This window comes from Leptodactylus fuscus, chromosome 3, assembly GCF_031893055.1.
Source record: "Leptodactylus fuscus isolate aLepFus1 chromosome 3, aLepFus1.hap2, whole genome shotgun sequence".
Classification (NCBI taxonomy): domain Eukaryota; kingdom Metazoa; phylum Chordata; class Amphibia; order Anura; family Leptodactylidae; genus Leptodactylus; species Leptodactylus fuscus.
In genome coordinates, this window is record NC_134267.1 from 224,205,323 (window position 1) to 224,228,487 (window position 23,165).

A 23,165-nucleotide genomic window follows, 5' to 3' on the forward strand; every position below is an offset into this window, starting at 1 on the left:
AGAGGGGAGGAGTGGAGTTCTCCTGCTGGCTGGTTAATTATTTCCTCATTCTGTGTACCAGCAGCCTCTTCTTTACAACTTAGCAGTGTTAAAAAAACAAGGAACAGCGGTAATTATGTGAGTGTCTCTTTCATCCCCCTCCTTGTTTCTTCATAGACTAAATTAGTGGAGATGAAAACAGATTTATTTTATAAGAAACATTACAAAATGTATTTTTTAAAAAAATTTCCCCCTGTACTTTTCTTTTATGCAAAGTTGTTTGTAACTGGAGGTACACTTTAAAACAGATTCATTTCTCCAATCTGTCAGACATTAGGGAGTCATGGATAACGTGGTCGCACAACATCAAGTCATGTGGCTAATAAAATGTCTGAGATTTGATGCCAACTTACTGTTGCATTGTCAGTAAGTCACAGTCGTACTGGTTTTACATTGATCCTGATCTATAATCAAAAGTAATCAGCAGTGTTTTTCTTTTTATTTTTGCAGTGTAGCAGTTGCATGTGATAACTAGATCACATTAACAATCATTACTTGTGATGTCGCAATGTGACCTTAGGGTTTTGTTTTGTTCTATCTGAATTTGCACGTGCTTTTCGGTCATGTGATTTGTATGCAAAATGATATGGTGCAACCAAAGTCACCATCAGGCCGTAGCCTTAAAGGGGCTATGATCTTTGGAACAGAGACCGGAACAGAGAGAACTATTATGGATGGGACAGCAGAGGCAGATCCTAATGGATATACCATTAGTACAAAGAATTGCAAGTATAAACGCTTTAGAATGGAAGTTTATCTCTTATTCTAAGCATCAGTGTACAGATTGATACTTGAACAACTACACATTATTTAAGGGCGTGCTTGAAGGGGAGTTCAGCTCTGAAGTCTGAAGGGAGTGCTTGGGGGAGTGAGCTCAGTTCTGCACAAAGCACTGAATCTGCAGGGGCTGCACGAAGGTGTGAGCTCAGTTCTGCACAAAGCACTGAATCTGCAGGGGCTGCACGAAGGTGTGAGCTCAGATCTGCACCGACCACTGAATCAGCAGGGGCTGCTAAGGGCATCTACAGGAACCTGAAATTTTCAACAGGAACCGAGGCTCCTCATTGGGCATCTCCTTATTCCCACTTATGTGGGAGGTTTGGGGGACTTGAATTAGGAGGGATGTCACATGATTATCACTTGGAGCACAGGGGTAGCATTAGGGTGCATGCACACTACGTAACGCCGGGCGTGTATGAGAGCCGTACACGCCGGCGTTACAGCAGGGCTGCCGAACACTTCCCATTCACTTCAATGGGAGCGCTCGTAAACGCCGCTGTTACGAGCGCTCCCATTGAAGTGAATGGGAAGTGTTCGGCAGTCTGCTGTAATGCCGGCGTGTACGGCTCTCATACACGCCCGGCGTTACTCAGTGTGCATGCACCCTTAGCTGCTGCTCACCACCGTACTGACCATCTTTTTTTATTCTTCCTGCAGGTATTGACATTCTCAAGTTGGTAGCAGCTCAGGTTGGCAGCCAGTGGCAGGATATCTATCAGTTCCTTTGCAATGCCAATGAGCACGAGGTGGCAGCGTTTTCCAATGGCTACACAGCGGATCACGAGCGAGCCTATGCAGCCTTACAGCACTGGACTATACGAGGACCTGAAGCCAGCCTGGCCATGCTTATCAGTGCTTTACGTCAACACCGAAGGAATGACGTGGTGGAGAAGATCCGTGGCCTCATGGAGGACACCGTGCAGGTAGCGTGACCTTACTACTACTGTATGAACACCTTCACATTCAGACCTAGACACTTAGATTAGGAGACAAACCTGTCAGACATGTTCTCCATTAAGGCATGCTATTCCTGGGACCTCTCCTAGGGACACCACCATTATATGGTGCCTTGTGTATTCCCTTGTTCTCTGTCGGGTCTCTGTTACTCTTATTGTCATAAGTCACCATGTACGTATGGACGTCACCAATGTCATCACTGTGGATATAACATCATCAGGCACAGGAGAGCAAAAGGTTTAATATAAGGGGGTGGGGGTTTCACAAAAAGTTGGAATATTTGGCTTGCATCCATTTTGACGCACAGGGCCTTACTGCAAATCATTGTTTTACCATGACAGACGTCTTCATTCTGGGTTGGTGCTCTTGCAGCGTGTATTCAGGGATGCTGACTATAACCATGTATAAATAATAACCTGTGTGATACACGGCGTCACATAGTGTCCTGATGGTGTCCTCACAGAAATAGCTCCTCCTGCTCCAGTTATAGCACATTCGTGGAAAGATCTGATCCTTCCTTTACACAGCAATCCCTGAATGTCTTGAGCTCATGATGTTGATGGTTGCCTGCTGGTGAGGTTGTCAGGTTTGTCACAAAAACTGAGAAATCTAAATCCCATCAATATTTGGTGTGACTCCTGTCCTTTACCTTCCACCTATTCTTCTCGGTACTTGAGGACATTTTTTTTGAAGGATCTTGACAGGGAGGTTGTTCCCACTATCTTGGAGAGCTAAGCACAGATCATCTGTGGATCTAGGCTTGCTCGTATCAGCTGATCGGTGCAGGGTCCAAGTGTCAGACCCAACGATCTGATATTGATGACCAGTTCGTCCATGTTACAACACTGGAAACCCCTTTAAAAATCACATTATTTTTTTTTTTTTTCTCACTAACATGTAGGAATAGTCTTAATAAAGGCTATTCTTCTCCTACCTTCAGATGTCTTCTCCATCCCGGTTTTTGTCTGTATGCAAATGAGTTCTCTCGCAGCACTAGGGGTGGTCCCAAGCGCTCAAATAGCACTGGGGGCGTCCCCAATGCTGCAAGAGAACTCTCCAGCGACGCCTCCATCTTCTTCAGGAACGGCCTCTTCTTCGGCATCTTCTTCCGGAGTTGGGGTTCAATCTTCTAGGCCTCAGGCAGAGCCGACTACGCATGCCTAGACCACAAGAAAATGGCCGCTTGCACTAGCTTACTGTGTAAGCGGCCACAAGAAAATGGCCGTTTATTCCACTTACTGTGTAAACGACCATTTTCTTGTTCCCCAGGCATGCGTAGTCGGCTCTGCCCGAGACCTAGAAGATTGAAACCCAGCTCCGAAAGAAGACACCAAAGAAGAGGCTGTTCCTGAAGAAGATGGAGGCGTCGCTGGAGAGTTCTCTTGCAGCATTGGGGACGCCCCGAGTGCTGCGAGAGAACTCCTTTGCATACAGACGAAAACCGGGATTTCTACCTAACGGCGGCACAGAGAGAATAGCCTTTCTTAAGGCTATTCCTACGTGTTAGGGACAAAAAAATGTGATTTTAATGGTAGAATCCCTTTTAATGTGCTCAGATATTCTATATTCTGTATCGGACAGGTCTGCCACATTATAGAGAATTTGTAAATTCCAAAAAGTCACTGTAGCTTCTCGGAAGCCGCCTCTTCATTCAGTGTACCCAAGTGATACCCGTCGGGAGGTGATTTCGGTGGAGACGGCAGCTGTGGAGTCTCCTAATAGATCGGTGGGACGTTGGTCATTAAGCCTTTATTGTTCTGATTTGTGTTCGGCGCGAAGCAGTTTCCCGTCACGCTCCATATACCTGGCTTATCCAGTGCCATTTACCTTCAACTTCACACAGGCATTGTTCATTGAATATAAATGAGGTCACATCAGTTTACAGGGATCTCTCAGACTATATATATTGTAGTCTTAAATGAGTTTTCCTGGACAATATAATTGATGACCTATTCTTAAAGGAGTTTTTCCATCTTAATAAGCTGTCTCCTTTCCATAGGAGTCCAACCCATCAGACCCCCACCGATCAAGAGAACAAGTTTTGTCCCATGGAGTAGAGTTCAAGATGGCCTATGCATTGCTCCATTCATTTTAGTTGGAGCACCAGAGATGGGCAAGCCCTGTACTTCCCATATCTCCGGCATTCCCATTGGAATGAATAGACTGCTGTGTGCAACGTGCCAACCACTGCTCCATTCAGAATGGAGGGCAAAACTCCCCCGTTCTCCTTATTGATGGGGTCTAACCCCAGCCAGTCCACGAGTTACCTCCTATCCTATGGTGATAGTGGTGACCTATGCCCCTTTAAGATTGGTCACCAGCATCAAATTGGTAGGGCTCCAACACCCGTTATTTCATTAACTTTAGGATGACGTATTTGTTTTGTATTACTCTGGCTACATCATGATATAGGCTATGGTGAGAATCCATCATACATTGCCTATGTTGCAGTGCATTATGGGAGATGCATTTTTTTTTTTTCCAACAACCACATAAAATATGGTATGGACTCTTCATACTCTCTTAGTACAGTAGACTGTACTCTATTAAGACCCTGAATCAATAGAGAACAGCTAGGACATATGCTCTTCTGAAGCTTGGGTCAGCAGAATTTTAAGTTCAGGGATGGAAAATGACGGGATTATAAAACTTGTGTTGTGAAATTATATCTTTTCAATTCCAGGGTATTGGGTGATGGGGTCTGTTGACCAAGGGTCCACCACTGTAGGGCGTAAGATCTATCCTGTGGTATTACTGGAATAAAACAATGGTGGTAGTAGTAGTAGTAAATACATAGTCCGCCACACACAACCAGTGTCCTATCTATACATTTCTGTCTTTGGCATTGCATATTTGACTTTCTATACATCACCTGGTAGACAGATATTCCGGTCTAATGTTCGTGACTTGTCCCCATCTGCCAGGAGCCAGATCATTTTTATTTTAGCGAAGGGCACACTGTGGCCCCGGGCGTCTCCTTCATGCCACATTTCACTTATCAACCATGACAAGGCCGCTGGCTTGTTCTTAGAGGAGATGGTGAGGGCTTGGGGAGTCTTGACGCTGAGTAAACACTCCGAAAACTGCAGCGTCAGATGGTTCTGAGACGTAATTGGCAAGTTATTGGACTACTCTGAAGTCCGGAAATGTCCTTCCCTTGTACAAAGTGGGTCTTCAGGTTCCTTTACCAGTCAAGTTCTGCTCTGGCAATGGCAGGGTTAATATATGATCTAGGTTGGTCCTGGGTATAATGGTCACTATCTGTCTCACTGGCGTCTGCTCTGGTCCCTGTAGTGTTAATACTTTGTTAGCATCCTGGATACAGCAGTCACTGATATACCCTGACAGCATCTGCTCTGGCATTGGAAGTGTTAATACATTATCGGGATTGGTACTGGATATACCTCGGTCACTGTCTGCTATGGTGACATCACTTTGGCCCTGGAAGTGTTAATACATCAGGATGGGACCTGGTTACAGCCACCACGGTCTACCCTGGCATTATCTTGTCCGGCACTGGTAGGGTAAATCCATTATGCAAATGGTTAGGGCAGTCACCATCTGATCTGATGGTTTCTATTGTGGCACTGGTAGGGTTAATCCATTATCAGGATGGGTTGGGCAGTCACTTTGTGCTCTGATGGCATCCATATTGGTACTGGTAAGGTTAATCCATTATCAGGATGGGTTGGGTGGTCACTATGTGACCTGACAGCATCTGCTCTGGTACTTATAGGGTTAATCCATTATCAGGATGGGATAGGCTGTCACTATGTCCTGATATCATCCACTCTGGCACTGGTACGGTTAATCCATTATCAGGATGGCTTGGGCGGTCACTATGTGCCCTGACGCATCCATTCTGGTACTGATAGGGTTAATCCATTATCAGGATGGGATGGGCTGTCACTGTATCCTGATAGCATCCACTCTGGCACTGGTACGGTTAATCCATTATCCTGATGGGTTGGGCAGGCAGTGTGCACTGATGGTATCCGCTCTGGCACTGGTAGGGTTAATCCATTATCAGGATGGGTTGGGCCATCATTGTGTGCACTGATGGCATCCACTCTGGCACTGGTAGGGTTAATCCATTATCCGGATGGGTTGGGCAGGCAGTGTGCACTGATGGCATCCACTCTGGCACTGGTAGGGTTAATCCATTATCCGGATGGGTTGGGCCATCATTGTGTGCCTTGATGGCATCCACTCTGGCACTAGTAGGGTTAATCCATTATCTGGATGGGTTGGGCCATCATTGTGTGCCTTGATGGCATCCACTCTGGCACTAGTAGGGTTAATCCATTATCTGGATGGGTTGGGCCATCATTGTGTGCCTTGATGGCATCCACTCTGGCACTAGTAGGGTTAATCCATTATCTGGATGGGTTGGGCCATCATTGTGTGCCCTGATGGCATCCACTCTGGAACTGGTAGGGTTAATCCATTATCTGGATGGGTTGGGCCATCATTGTGTGCCTTGATGGCATCCACTCTGGCACTCGTATGGTTAATCCATTATCCTGATGGGTTGGGCAGGCACTATGTGCACTGATGGTATCCACTCTGGCACTCGTAGGGTTAATCCATTATCCGGATGGGTTGGCCGGCCGTTATGTGCCCTGATGGCTTTCACTCTGGCACTGTTGGGGTTAATCCATTATCAGCTAGGGTCGGGCAGTCGCTATCTGCCATGACAGCACTGTTCCCGGGCAGTAGCAGCGTTGTGCTGAGCGCAGCCCCCTCCCCTCATTGCTGTGAATAATGAATGGGTGGTGGTGTGCGCTCCTATTTCCCAATACACTGTAATCAAACCTTCCCGGCTTATTCTTAGAAGTGACGTGAGCCTCATCCCGACACCTCTAGCCACGACAGCCCAGATCCTGCACACAGCCCTAATCTGGAGGACATTGCCCTTGTTTTACGGTCACTCAGGACTACGACTTTTAAGGAGAGATTCCCATTGCTATGCCATAGATGCCTCCACATGGGACCTGCATCTGTCTCTAGGATGGGGGTCATGGTGAGGTAGCCACTGAGAATGGGAAGGCCAAAAACAGCGACGCCCCATGTTCTTCTTGTGTTTTAAGACTGGTTGTTATGGATATAACGTGTAACTACCACCTTCTTATATGAGGTTGTCCATAGCAGCCGGGTTGTCTGACGTTGGTCAAGTCTTCGCCTAACTCTAGTCTAAACCCAATGTTCCTAAGGTCCACCATATCACCCTCCTAACCTGTGGTCTAGGAACCTGAGATAGAAGGAGCTATTGAGGTCCTCACAACCTCGAACTGGGAATATTAGTATATTTTCGCCAACATACAGCGCTCATTCATACCATTAGGTGGTCCATGTAATGTAGGACTGGGTAGATCCTCCCAAGAAAGTGAACGTGAACCCTTTGTTACTCTTCACCCCCAATATGATGTAAAAACCCAAAAACAGTCGGCCCTTCCACAGTTTGGGTATACAGGCATTTGTAGTCACGTCATAATGGGGTGGGCTGAGGTCAGAAAAATCACAAGTGTAATCGTCTATTCTGAGAAGATCCCGAGGCCTCGGTTCTGTTTGCTCCTACGAAGTGATAGGTAGTGACGCCCTCTGCTCACCTCCTTTGTGTGGCTTGGATGGAATTAGTCTTGAAGATGATGTTTGCACCTTGCAATGTCTCCCGGAGGCTGAGATCTTGGCTCTGGGCATAGGGTGTGATGTTTATGAAGCAGAAGACCAGCGGCCTATGATCTATAAATAATCATGTCCACGGTAAACACACAGGCGGTGGGTCTGGGAATTGAGGCGTTCAGCAGGATCTTAAATAAGACGTGTCACGGCATGAAAGTGTCTGGAGGAAGTGTTTAAGCTGAGATACTTGTCACTGGACAAACACACATAAACAAAATGAGTGACTGGAAGGAAAGAGGACCTTGTCATCGAGGGCTTACAGACCACAAAGGATGGTGGATGGAGACCACAGATGAGAGTTGAAGTTTCTCTTATGTTGTCCTAGTGGCAACAGGGTTACTGAGGGTTGTAGACTTTCCTGATGGGGTGGTTTTTCAGGTTGCTCTTGAAGGTTTCTATTGTTGGGGATCGTCTTGTGTGTCAGGGTAGCAAGTGAGTATTTGGGGACGCCCTGGAGCCAGTTGTGTGAAGAACAGATAAGGGGGAGACACAAGGAGGTCTTGTGAGGATGGGGAGGTACCAGGAGATTGGGTCGGAGATATATGGAGAGAGAGGTTGTGGACAGCCTTTTATGTCAGTATTAATAATGTGAATTTAATTTGTGGAGCAATAGTCAGTGAAGGGACTGGCAGAGTAACATGGGGCGAGGTAGATTATTTGGTCAGTAGAATTGATGGTTGGGGTGCGGCACAAGAACGTTCGAAGGAAAGCCACATTGAAATTTGTTGCAGTAGTCTAGGCAATAGATGATGAGATAATGGGCTGCTCCTCCTCCCCTCTCACAGAAGGAGAAATCCTGCAGCTTCATCTCCCTCCTCTGTAAATATAAGTCTCCTTTATTCATGTCTTCTACTAATATTTATGAGGGACTGAAATACAAAAGGGGCTTAAACTTACTATGGGGACATTTATTCTGGAATATATATGGGGAAAACAGGAGGACTAGCTTTCAGCAGCTGTATCAGGTATATGGCCTCGTTTGGTCTCAGTCACACCATTATAGATGGTCACCACCTTTAATATGGACTATATGTACCTATATAATGGTAGACCTGATGAGTATGGACCCTGCATACTCTCCTCCGAGGTCATAAATGTAATTTTCGTTGCACTGTGTACTCTATAAACAGGGCTGTGGATTCCTGGCCTCTCTGACCGGATGAGGAGTGGATGTTATGTCTTCTCAGATCTGCAGATACATCGGTCATATAAACCTAGATTTGTATGATCATATTATTACAAGCTTGTAGTATACATGGGTCAGCTAGGGTGGGGGACGTCTGATGGTAACTCGGGCGTAGTGTGTGGCCGTACCAGGGTGTGGTGCAGCATGTGTTGTGCACCGCTGATGGTATTTGCGTCTCCTTGTATCAGTAACCCAATACACAGATGTATCTGGAAACCTGACGCATGCAGAAAATCTATATATCTGATCTTCTAAAATTAGACCCGGGTGTCATTAGAGGTAAGCGGTACGTGTAGTGCGCCCACTGTGGACATCACTTCATGAGAATTGCACGGTGAAATAAGTCATGAAGAACAAAAGTAACGTAAGTAATACAGTTCATAGCACATATGGATCCTATACTGTATGATGTATAGTATATATTCATGTATAGTATGACACCAAACCCACAGCAGTCAGTAATTTCCAGCTATATCTCCACCTCGATCATCCGTACCCACTGGCCTGCAGTTGTAGCGCCATCTCATGCATTATTTTGTCAGGGATGCCAGTCAGCCAGGTCGAGCTTTTGTGTTGGCATTGCAGTTCGTGGGCTCTGTAGTTTGCCCAGCTAGGCCTGTGCCTGGCCGCTTTCAGCTATATCTCCATGTAGTATATTATTATAGATTATAGCTTCCGACTGTATCTTCATATTGTGTTTGGTGGGCCAGGTTTGCTTTTTGTGCCAGCTGTTCCGCTATGTTATATATGATTGTATCATGTTGTGTATTGTATTATTGATGCAGAACAGTCGGCCAGGATTGGCTGTAGCCTCCTGCTGTCCCTTCATGTTGTGTAGCATTGTAGTTGGCGGACTTTGCATCTGCTGTACCTCGGTGTTATGTGTTATTGTATTTGGAAGGTGCAACAACATGACTACACAACATGGGGATACAGCTGTAGAGCAGACACCCTGTAGCCTCCCGCTGTACCTCCATGTTGTGTGGTCATATAGTTGGTGCGTAGAGAAGTGGGCCATGTTTGGTTTTTGTGCCAGCTGTACCTCTGTGTTGTATATTATTGTAGTTGTGGCCACAGCAGGTTTAGCAGTTGAGCCGGCGCCCTGTAGCCTCCGGCCATGCCTCCATGTTGTGTTATTGTATTTGTGGGGCACAACAAGTTTAGCTGTTAAGCCGCTGCCTCCGGCTGTATCTTCATGTTGTGTTGATGTAGTTAGTGGGCACAAGAGTATTCTGGCTTTGTCTCTTGTGCCAGCCATACCTCTATGTTGTGTTATTGTAGGCGTCAGGTGCAGCAGGTTTCGCTGTTGATCCATCACTCCGTAGCCTCCAGCTGTACCTACATGTTGTGTTATTGTAGTTGTGGGGCACAGCAGGTTTAGCAGATGAGTTGGCGCCATGTCGCCTCCAGTTATATACCTCCATGTTATGTATTATTGTAGTTGGTGGGCACAGGAGTATTCTGGCTTTGTCTCTTGTGCCAGCCATACCTCCATGTTATGTTATTGTAGGCGTCAGGCACAGCAGGTTCAGCAGTTGAGCCGGCGCCCTGTCGCCTCCAGTTATATACCTCCATGTTCTGTATTATTGTAGTTGGTGGGCACAGGAGAGTGCTGGCTGTCTCTTGTACCAGCTGTTTAGCTGTTCAGCCAGCGCCATGTTGCCTCCAGTTATATACCTCCATGTTGCGTTATTGTAGTTGTCAGGCGCAGCAGGTTTCCAAGAGTTGTTGTTCTAGTCCCTGTGCGTTCGGCGCTTGTGCTGTTTAAACATTGACTCCGCTCTGCTGGGCTCCTGACCCAGAATTACCTTGAATGTCAGGCGCTCATTGTTACCTTTTGTGCAGCTCAGGTCGTGAGCAGCAGCCTTCACAATAAGAAAATCCCTTACTTTATCTTATTTCTGGCTCCGACATTGCAGGAAATTTTACTTCTAGCGCACGGATTGCAGAACGTGTTTCGCAATAAGAAATGTTCCTGCCGAATGGGAATGGAAACAAAGACAAAAAAATTTGTACACGTTGTGAGGGAATAATAGAGACTGGAGGGAGCGATGTACTAAGCTGTTGCCTACCGGGCCATTATGTTGTCTCTAGGTCTTCTGTCACCATTGGGGGGATTTCTATCCTATCCTATCCTATCCTACTAATATCCTATCCTACCAATCCTATCCTTCCTACTAATCCTACTAATATTATAAATGTGAACGTTTGTGTGTTTGGATGTTTGTTTCTCCATCACGTGAAAACAGCTCAATGAATTTGAATGAAATTTGCCACATAGATAGTTTGTGATTTCGATTAAAACATAGGCTACTTTTTATCCCAGTAAATGAGATGGCTTCACGACTGTTAGGAAAGAATTTATGTTCATACTAGACTAAAGGACCCTTGATGATGTCATCAAAGGTCCTTCAGCCGTCTAGGATAGGATCACGCTATTGTGGGGGCGGAGCTATATAGGATTGAACAGGACAATATGGAAGCTGCAGGGAAGGGAGTCTAATGGAACGTGAGGAGAGAAGAGAATGTGTGTGAGCAAGAGGGGAGAATGGGGGTGCAGGCTGTGTGTGGGCAAGAGGGGGGAATGTGGGGTTCAGGCTCTGAGGGGTGAGAACTGTGCCAAATTTCATCCAAATCTGTTGAGCTGTTTAGAACACAGAAGCTGCTCAGACACTGACATAAGAAAACCCCTTTCAGAGCCGAAATGCCGGAGCAGGCGGATCATCGACAGCAACAATTTGCTAAATATAAGCGGATCATCGACCCCCAACAACACGCAGACGAAGTCGCAGGCAGAGGCTAATATGCTATAAATGTGCAAATCACAGCTAGCAACATGGAAATAATTAATGCAAGAACATCATGCTAAAATGAAGTTGGTTCTACCCAAAACATATGGGTGCGCAATGCTACCACAATGTTGGTGGTAGGACCCTAGACCGTAGACCACTCCAAGTTACCCTAGTCTTGCCTCTTTGCCGGGTTTTTGGGACCGCTCCCTGTCCTGTCCTTTACCCTCTGGTGGATTAGGCCTCCAGCTTCTCCTTCCATGCCCCATTAAACCAGAGCTTGAATCAACCAGTCATTTTGGGAATCGCTTGTTCCGAACCATCATCCTGCCAGCACGGAGGGATTTTTCTTAAGCCTATGAGCCCAAGACAGACTGATCATTTTTACAAATGGAAAAGTTCATCCCTCTTATTAAAGTGACTCTAGTTACAACTTGTTCCGTCCAGCAGGAGCGGTCGCAAGTCTTATTCCGGGAATCTCTGGAGTCCATCACTTGAGACCTAGTTGTCAGATGTGGCTTAGTGACTGTTCCGTCCTCTCTGTAACTTTCCAGACCTGGGCAAGTTCAATTGAGTTCTCTGTCCAGACGGTCGCAGCTGCTGAAAGACTCATTGATTTTATTTTCATTGAGGGATTTACTGTTAGTTCTCAGGTAGCTTCAGAGCAGAAATTACCATTCTGTGAAAAGTCAAAAGTAGCCAAGAATTAATATAGAACTAGGATTTCTGCTTGGATCTTTCATTCTATCTCACCCCAGGAGTTAATGGCACATTTTTATGGTTTTTTTTTTTTCTACCGTAGTATTCAATGGAATATCTACTCAATCGAATACTACTTGCTCATCTTTAGTGTCAATGAGAAAAAAATGTGTTTTAATGGTAGAATCCCTTTAATGTTGTTATATGTGACACTAGACTAATCCCAAAGAAAGTTTTCTAGTATAGCAGGAAGACTAAAAGGAGGACATGGTCAGATTTGGACGAGTGGAAACAATAGACGTGACTGGAGGGGAAGGGGCAATGTTGGCTTCTTTATGTCATTATATGACGTTCATGTGTCATTATACCTTAGGTTGTTCTTCCCACTAGGCCGTAGAACCTAGACTGTCAGGAGGACACATCTAAACCTATATTAGTGGAAAGACTATGGAAACCTGACATCAGGATAGGACAGTGATGACGACCCTTTTAGTGACCGAGTGCCCAGACTTCAACCCAAAACCCACTAATTTATCACAAAGTGCCAACACGGCAATTTAACCTTAATGTGCGGATCCACAATTGCACACAATTACAAATCTGCAAAATATGGGGCTTTATAGAACTTTCTGCTCCACTGTGACCCCAACACAGTCCAATCTACCCCACAGCGACCCCCCCACACAGTACATCTGCTCCACAGTGACCACCACACAGTACAATGTGCTGCACAGTGACCTCCACACAGTACAATCTGCTCCACAGTGACCACCACACAGTACAATGTGCTGCACAGTGACCCCCACACAGTACAATCTGCTACACAGTGACCCCCACACAGTACAATCTGCTCCACAGTGGCCCCAACACAGTACAATCTGCTCCACAGTGACCACCACACAGTACAATCTGCTACACAGTGACCCCCACACAGTACAATCTGCTCCACAGTGGCCCCCACACAGTATAATCTGCTGCACAGTGACCCCCACACAGTATAATCTGCTGCACACTGGTCCCCCACACAGTATAATTTGCTCCACGGTGGCCCCCACACAGTATAATCTGTTCCATGGATGGGTGCCCAAAGAGAGGGCTCCGAGTGCCACCTCTGGCACCCGTCCCATAGGTTCACTATCACGGGGATAGGAGATCATTGCAAATGTGACACTTGAATGGGTCATCCACCTTGTTCTTCCCATTACATTGTACTCCCCACCGGTAAAGTTTATAATCCATAAGAGTGGCAGGAGGGCACAATGAGGCCTAGAGTAGTGGAAGGGCCATGTAAACCAGGCCAGAACAAGAAGTCACCGTTCATGTGTCGCTCTGGGTTGTGTTATATACTTACTCCTGACTGTAAAAGATGCATATCGTATCAGGAAGACAGACAGGAGGGCACAGTCAGACTTCGATAAGTGGAAAGATTGGTGTCGGTGTTTTTGACTTGCTTATGACCTATACCATACTCCCCTCTGTGATCAAAATAAAGCGAATCAAGAAGACTGACAGGAGGGCACGGGCGGGCTTGGATAAGCAAAAATATCACATAGAACAGAAGACGGGCGATCATAGGCGATCACATTGTGTGTGTTCATTGCTATGCCTCCTTCTTACCATTGGGTTATATTCTTCATTGTGGAATATGTCCTTATCACTGTATAGGCCATTGTTCTCAGGATGTTGGGGGATGGGAAGGCAGGGTAGAAGACGTTGAGGATTCACGGTACACTGTATTACATAAATTTCATTTCCCATGATTGGACGTGTTCCTGATGACACTGAGGCCGAGAGTCAATCTTCCTCTAGTCCTGCTGACGTGCAGGGGCCACTATGGGGTATAATACTGTGGGCAGGGGCCACTATGGGGCATAATACTGTGTGCAGGGGCCACTGAGGGACATAATACTGTGTGCAGGGGCCACTATGGGGCATAATACTGTGTGCAGGGGCCACTATGGGGGATAATACTGTGTACTGGAGCCACTATGGGGCGTAATAATGTGTGCAGGGGCCACTATGGGGCATAGAGCGTGCAGGAATGTGGGGGGATGAGAGGGTCGGTCGGTCGAGGTCTTTGGCGGCGGGGCATGTCAAAAGTTCGCCACGGGGCCCCACCATTCCTAGTTATGCCACTGGTCAAGTTGTATGTATATATGTGTGTATATATATATATATATATATATATATATATATATATATATATATATATATGTATATATATATATATATATATATATATGTATATAATCTATCTGGACCACCGCTGTATTTGCATTGATACATTACTGTGTGCGACATGAGGCCTTGCTTGTGTTTTCGGCTATCCTCACAGCTCAGACATTGATTTTGTGACTTATGGGTTGACAGATCGGGGATTGTTCTGTACTGATCTATCCCAGTGGTGGTTTGTTTCTGCCAGTTGCCTCCGCCGTCTTGCCTATTACATTTTGGGCAGGGTTCTTTATTATGTACTGAAGTTCTGTTGTGGCTCCCAGGTGCGGCCTTAAGTAGATTTGTCTAGCAAATTGTTTCTGTGTTTCTGTCTGTAATGAAATTACCAGAAGAGCAGATTTCATAAGCACGTCTTGAAGCAACCGCCTGCCAGAAATACCTGCAATGCAGAGGAATACTTATTGGCTCCAAGAACACCGAGCAGGCTCTGAAGGTGCTCCTCTTTAAGGGGGTCTGTTCCAAAACCCAGAGTATCAACCCAACCCTGCACATAGATAGGTTACGATAGGTTTCCCTTTGTGTATCGCTGTTACCGTTGCCAAAATGTAGCGGCATTTGTCAATATGCAAATGAGCTCTTTGGAGCAATGGCAACACCCTCGTTGCTCCAAATGGCGACATCTGGCCACCAATTCACAAACAGTGACCCTAAACTATTGATCTGCATGGCTTCGTTCAGATAACAGATTCCTTTTCATGCAAATTTTGGGGTTGGAAAAATATTTGCAGTCTTAAGAAATATATCCAAGACTGGTGTTGCATACACACAGGTGCAGTATGTTTTTGAGGTTAGGATAAGCTTTGGGGGAGTTGGTTATCATTGAGGAGATCCAATTGATGGATGCAAATGAGAGTGAGGGGGCGTTCCTCCCCGCTCGCACTATACAGTGCGATAGGCGCTGCTGTAGAGAAGGACGTTCCTGACAGACTGTTAGAAACGCCCTTCTGACTGTAAAGAGCTATGGTACCGGGACCGATAGCGCTTTACCCGGGGCACAGATAGGGAAAGCCGACAGTGCGCTGAATTCAGAGCACTGTCGGCTTTCCAGCAGTGTATAGATCTGCCTGTGCCCAATCTGATGAAAGGTCCTCTTTAAGCTAAACCCACGGCTATTCTTCCCTTACCTTTAGATGTCTTCTCTTCACGGCTGTTCCATAGATATCCCAGTTTTTGGCCATATGCTAATTAGTTTTCTCGCACTGGGGACGTCCCCAGTGCTGCGTGAAAACTATCCAGCGCCGCTTTCTTCTTCGCCTCCTCCGGATCTTCTTCCTATTCCCATCCCGTCGTCTTCAAAAAGCACCAACTGCACTTGTCTGTCACCATTTTCCTGTGGCCGAATGGGAGAGGCCACAGGAAAATGGCCAATGGACATGCGCAGTCGGCCATTTTCCTATGGCCGAACAGAAGAAGGCGGCACTAGATAGTTTTCTCGCAGCACAAGGGATGTCCCCAGTGCTGTTTGAGTATGGGGACCGCCCCCAGTGCTACGAGAAAACTAATTAGCATATGGACGAAAATCAGGATATCCAAGGAACAGTAGCGTGGAGAAGACATCTAAAGGTAGGGGAAAAATGGCCATTCTTAAGGCTACACCTACGTGGATTTAGCTAAAAAAAAAAAAAAAAAAAAAGGGATTCTAATTATAGAATCCCTTTAAGTGCATCGTCTGGGAGTCCAAACAGTTCTGGTGAAATATATACATTTGTCATTATATTCACCACAAAAGTGGCATAAATAATGATGAATGGGGTGCACCCATACCCTCCACCCCTGCACTTTGATAAAGGTTCCAAGGCAGGTGTAAAACACCACAGATGAAAATCTAATCAGCTTCTACACTTTCCAAAGATGCCTTTCTCATTCTGCATTGCAGCTCTGCTTTCATGAAAGTCAATATTGTATTTTTATGCCAAAAGGGCTTTAGAGGTGTCACTTCCACTACAATTCTCCAATCTGGATAACCGCCCGTAACGCCCATGTTTGTATCCAAGTTCCCTTGTATATGACCAAAGACACTGTCCTGTACAGGAACAGTTCAAGGTTCAGGTGATTGCAGATACTTGAGCACCCTAAGCAAAAGGAATGTGGCACAAAAAATCGTTATAAAATAAGTCACTTGCACCCTTTATGGCAGCATCTACGACACTTTTTAGAAAATGACGTCTAAAATGGATGGAGCCAAATTGTGAACCAATTTTTTCTGGGCATTGAACAAAATATTGCATCCATTGTCTTTATATGACCTCCTGAGAACCATCCTGCAACCTGATCTTTTTGCATTCAAGGGTTAAAGCATCTATGACCTTGCTATGTTGAGATTGAGGTGTCCGTGATGTTTGGGGTGTCTTACAGATCTTCTTAAGTGGCCTATACACCTTTATCACTATCCTGCAGTATATAACAGGATGCCTTCCTATGACCTCCTCCTGTATCTAGAGGACACGAGATGAACCTGGGTTTCTTGACGAATGTCACTCGCTACGTTCTGCACCTTATTACTGTGGCCCGCGTTGACCTGACATTTATATTCATAATAATTTTTTTCAGCTCACATTATTGAGGCTGAGTTCAATGGGGACATAAGAAATATAATTCAAGGATTAAAATTGCATGTGTCTGAACTTGGTTTCAGATGGAGGAACATTTGCAACACAGACTGCAGTACTTTGATGATAGACCTCACTATGCGACTCTTGGGAGACCCATGTACCTTCTATTATCTGACATCCCTCTGGTCTCCATTGTCTTCTTCAAGTAATGAGAATTTGCCAATCATTTTAAGCTCTGTCTTCTCTAAGACCATCACAAGAGTAGATGGGTCACTGCCCTGCACAACACCAGAACACTCCTCTCCTGCTGCTGCTATTCTCCTTGACCGTCATTGCTCACGGTTACAATCCCACCAGCTTCATGACCATTCCCCTGGTTCATGCAGCCATACCTTCTCTCTAATAATCACATTAGTTATCAGGTCACTGCCTTCCTGAAGATCAACACAGTCTTCTACTGCTGCTGTCATCATTCCTATCATCTGATGGCTCTCACATGATCTTCATTGTCTTTACCTTGTTGTTTGCATTCCTTTTCTCTCTGAAGATCCACTTGAATGTAAAGGTCACTGCCCCTGACAAGATCAGTACAATGGTCACATGCTGCTGTCCTCATTCTTAGTGAATGAGTGTCCCATGTCCACCAGCCGTGTGCCTTTCAACTTTGCATTTTAACATTATATGAGTGGACTAGTCACTGCCTCCCACAACATCAACATTCAACATGTTCTTCTCCCGCTGCTGCCATCATTCACATTATCTATCATTGTCCCCACAGCATTCAGCATCTTTCCCAAGTTACATACAGTCCTGTCCTATAACTTCATATAATATGATACCATTACTGATGCAGTTTTCCCTTCTCTGATATAGTCACTGGTGAACTGGTCACTGCCTTTGACCAAATTAGATTTCTCTTTTGCTGCTGCTGTTATTCCTATTGATAATTGAGTGTTGTAATCCCACCAGCTTCACGACCATTCTCTCATCATAATCCCATTAGTGAACAGTTCACCTCCTTCCAAAAGATCAGCACACTCCTATCCCGCTGCTGTCATCATATCAATCATTTGATGATTAATAGATACTCTACCCCCATCACTTTCATTGTCTTTCCCATGCTTCATGCAGTCCTGTCCTTTCCCACAGAGCCACTTAAATGAGTAGGTCACTGCCTCCCACAAAGTCGGTCACTCTTCTCGTACTGTTGATCTCATTCTTATCATGTGATAACTATAGAGTGAATGTCTTTGCTCAACCAGCATTGCAACTTCCTGATCCCCTTCAACTTTACATTGTACCATCCTATAACTCTCTGCCATACACGTCACTGTCTCCAACAAGATCAGCACATTCTTCTCCTGCTGTTATCAGCTTTCCTATTATCTTAACACTACTTCACGATCTTTCCCCAGTTACATACTTCTTCTGTCTTCACTATCAGAATCTGTCGTATCCCTTCCGATAACATGATACTATGCCCCAGTTTATAGTCTGCAGGGAATCGGTCACTGCCTTAGACAAGATCAGTATCCTCTTCTGCTGCAGTCGTCATTCCATTGACATTACAGGATCTTTTAGCAACTCCCACTTTATCACGCAGCCCTGTCCTAAGTGACCTCATCCTATTTCCCACTTTGATGAAAAGGCTACTTCCACACTTGTGCTAAATATTTCATTGGCCAATGTTGTCCACGTCCAGTAAGACTAGGCTCACATCTGCGCCGGGCTCTCCAACGGCGACTCTGGCATAGATGCGAATTTAGACTAAGCAGTTCCCAATTGACCCCATCAACTATAGGTTGATGCCCTAAAACAAACCACCTAAATTCTCGATGTATCGTAGATATACTGACTTTATGGCTTTGGAGAATAACTCTTCATCTATCGTAAATTCCTGCCGCTGTAAGCACGCTATAGACAAACTATTGACCCTTGCTAAAGAGGATTATATATCTACCAGTTATATGGCTGTTTATCACTCAGACAGGTTATTAAGGAGGAATTTATTGTGGCTTGTCGCCTACTGTAGGATTAGTGTTCCTGTTGCCGCCACCTTGTATGGTTACATACCGCTTGTTTATGGGCTGATGCTCCATAAAGATGGCTTCTCCTATCTAACAAAGTGATAGCCTATCGCTAGGATATGGGGTCACATTATGATCAATGGGGATCTGAATTCTGGAACCCCCACCAATCCTTTATTAGTAGCCCCCGCATCCACCAAGCTGTGCCCAGAACTGGAGCCAGATACATACATTTAGATAGGACTGAAAAAACATAATGGCTGCATGGGACTGAGCTACAAATAAGCCACTGCCGCTTTGATCAGCTGATCTCTGGGAGCCCTAAATGGCGGACCACCACCATTAGACCTTTAGATCTCAAGACCTTGGTCCTGATTTCTCCATCCATCTTCATACTGGTCATCCTCCTTCCACTTCCTGAGTGCACCATGTGAAGGACCTGATGCCATCCTTATTTCCGCCCTTCAATGTCTTCTAGGCTATACAAATAAGATCTTGTGTACGAATATATGTTCCATGTCAATCTGTCAACATCAGGCACGTCCCAGCCCAGGTATACATCTCTAATGAACTCCATTTGTCTGGCGTTGGGGGTCCGGCCTCGAAGACTCCTGTATTAACTGTATTAAGTTAGGCTGTGGCTGAATCACCGAGTAATTGAGTCAGTAATGACATTTGCTCTGACAGAAGATCCAGATACATTATCTAGAGAACTTCCAGTTACATTTTATATAAAGTACTAGATATAAAGAACTAGGTACTCAACTTTGCAGGAGAAAAGTTATAGGCTCCATCCTTTTATTCCAGAGAGGGTTGCACTGGCCCACTAGACTTCCAGGGAATCCTTTGGTGGGCCCAGGCTCTCTAAAACAATAATGGGCTCCAGAGGTCAAGCAGAAGAAAACTCGATTTGAGGGCTACTATGTTCTATTTCATAAGGATTGATTGAGGGTGGTCCCCTAGGATCACTTTATCTGGTGGGTCCAAAGAACGCCAATCCGACGTTGGATCACACCAGAGATTGGATAGTTGTGGAAGTGTTTTTTTTTTAGACACTTTGTAGACTGTGAACCCATAATGGGCACCCTTTAACAAAATAAGCAGTTACCTCCTCAGGGTTCTGATAGACCCCCACCCTATTCCTTCTAGTCATGAACTGAACTGGCGTCCAGGTCTGTCCAGTGGGGAAAAAGTTTGCGCAAAAGTCTCATCGAGTGGAATAATAAGAGAACTGACTATTCACGTCGCTGTTCCGTGTATACTCCAGTTGTGATGCTTACCAGATCCCTGCTGGTCTCTACATCCTGATCCTGTCCAAACACTTAGGAGATAATAGCTCAGCCAATAACTGGCCACATTGGTGACCCACCATTTGTTGAGATAGGACTAGGAAGTCTCTACTTCTATGAGTATTTAATTTTTTAATTTTTTTTACCCTCTCTAAGCCCTTTGCCCCAAAGTTTTTCCTGATGTGCACCATTTATGCTCCATTTGTTCAACTTTTGGCGATGGGATTGGTCAATATAATTCTATCGAGGTGCAATAATGCTTTGGTCTGCAACATTTTCTAGAATAAAGCCCTGTCCCTTATCTTCCCCCATGGCGGTATACAGATGACTGTGTCTTTAGCACGCTCCATGTTTAGTTTTTATATCGGGGATTTTGCCGGCAAGGTAACGACGTGTCCTCTCCTCTCAGTGGGGTACGTTTTCACCGGTTATTTAGGAGGTTGTTATATGTTTTTCCCCCTGTTGTGCTGCTGTCAGTTGGATGGCATTGGTATTCACATCGAGTCTTCTCAGACCTCGCTGCCAAGGCATGCTCCGAGCTTCTCTGTTACTGGGAGTGTCTGCCCGCTGCTCCCTGTAATTGCTGAGACGTCTGGAGCTGCCGCTCTCTTCCCTGGTTACATATTATCCTTGGTGTCCTTTGACAGCCATCAAACCGTTAACCTTTGGAAAGCCACCACTGTTGAGTATTCTGTCCTCTATCTGTCCGCTATCTTTTGCTCTTGGGCCCACGAGTTGGGTGGCGTCGATCTTCGGTTGCTTCCATTCTCCATGGGTGGCAGGAGTTTTTGCTAACGTTGGCTTCCATTAGCCACCCAACTGGGAAAGTGAAGTACGAAGGGTAACGTTAGGTTTTGTTATAAGGCCCCCTTTCTTTTAGATGCTCTCTTGCATCTTGCCAACCAATCCCATGATACAATTGCGACAACTAAAAAAGAAAAAGCGGCCACGTCTTAGATGGATATCAATATCTGTAAGTAGACGCTCTGTGTAATATCACTTAGTGATGTCTTCTTTGCCAGCCTTGGCAGCTGCAGATGTTTTTCTTCCATAATGAAGAAACAAAAATGGTTTTTGACAAAAATGTCATTTGCTTCTGAGCCGTTGGCTCTGATGTGCTCAGGAAATCAGATTGTAAGCTCCTCAGAGACAGGGGGCGATGTGAATGAATTACATCCTCCATAAGTCAAGGCTGGTAAATAACCAAATATTGCAGCCATGAGTGTAACACGATGCAACCGAGGAGCAGCATGATACCATCGTATCCCAGCATGCTGCACAAGCTACTGGCTAGCCGTGGGTTAAAGATGATCAGTCTTTCCGTACACTTTGTGACCATTTTGTATATGATGTATACAGCTCTTGGATCTATGCTTCTCCATGATTACGGACTACAAACCTTCTGTAGTCACATCCTACAGTCATGTGTTATTCCTCTCACGCCGACCCCTATGATTAGCTCCATGGGCATCGGCTGCCATGTGATTAGCTCCATGGGCATGGGTTGTTATGTGACGGGTTCCATGGGCATCGGTTGTCATGAGACGGGCTGCCTTGGGCAATGGTGGACATGTGATGGACTTCTCTGGGCAATGCTTTTCATGTGACTGTCTGCCATAACTTGACACTTATTATATTGCCATGATTCATACTCTAGCCAATGGTTTTTCTTCTGACTGCTGACCTGGGCAGTATCTACCATGTGATGGATTCATTTGGTTAATGGTTGTCATTTGTTGGGATTCCCTTTTGAAATATTGGGTTGTCACCTTGGAACAACTTCCCTGGACAAGGGTCGTCACATATTTGGCTACCATAGGACACAGCTTTGTCCTTCTACTGTATAGACACACAAATGAGCGTCACCTCCATGACCCGTCCTGTTCATCACCTCCATGTACAATATAGGCTGCTGTGTGATTTCAGCTGTGGGATTGTCTCTGTGTGGTAATCTTCTGAGACACACCCGGCGAGCCCTGCCGCATTCTGCATATCAATGCACTCAGACACAGGCGGCTGTCAGTGACAAATGAGAGCACTTACATTATCTGCTGAGGAACATGCACTCTCTGATAGGCTCTTACAGGATGAAGATGATGGAAATCTCATATTTACAGACTTCTATTATATTGCATTGATAAAGCAGTGGATATGTGTCAGTGAATGCTGGGAGTTGTAGTTTTGCATCAGCTTGAGAGAGGCTTTTTTTGGGGGTTTAGACCACAAATCTACAAGAAATCCTGTATATGTAGAAAGGAATATCTCAATGAGTATCAGAGAGAGATATTTGCCCAGCCATGTATGTGCTTAAGGATAATCTACATAATATGTTCTATGGTTTGAGCCGCCATTAGAGCAAAGGATATGTACAGTAAACATTCATGCCTGGTCTCCGCTTTTATGTACTCTTATTCTGTGCATGTTGTGGCTCCGTGCCATATAAAGGACTAGGAGATGGGCTACTGCCCCCACATCTGTGTACAAGACTCTACACATTATAATACTGTCTTCTATATGCCAGAATATATTCATTATAATACCGCCCCAATGTGAAAGAATATAGTTACCGTACTATAATACTACCTCCTATGTACAAGAATATAACTACTATAATACTGCCCCCTATGTACAAGAATATAACTACTATAATACTACTCCTATGTACAAGAATATAACTACTATAATACTGCCCCCTATGTACAAGAATATAACTACTATTTACAAGAATATAACTACTATAATACTGCTCCTATGTACAAGAATATAACTACTATAATACTGCTCCTATGTACAAGAATATAACTACTATAATACTACTCCTATGTACAAGAATATAACTACTATAATACTACCTCCTATGTACAAGAATATAACTACTATAATACTACTCCTATGTACAAGAATATAACTACTATAATACTGCCCCCTAT

General features: G+C 45.1%; 1 protein-coding gene across 1 annotated transcript in view; it reads left to right on the forward strand.

The window, feature by feature from the left end:
* The window catches only part of TNFRSF21 (TNF receptor superfamily member 21), a 64,388-nt gene that overhangs the window by 35,659 nt on the left and 5,564 nt on the right, over positions 1-23,165 (forward strand). Inside the window, exon 4 of the mRNA XM_075269217.1 lies at positions 1,477-1,742. Coding sequence (XP_075125318.1) covers positions 1,477-1,742 — 266 coding nt within the window. The remainder of the gene's footprint in view (positions 1-1,476; positions 1,743-23,165) is intronic.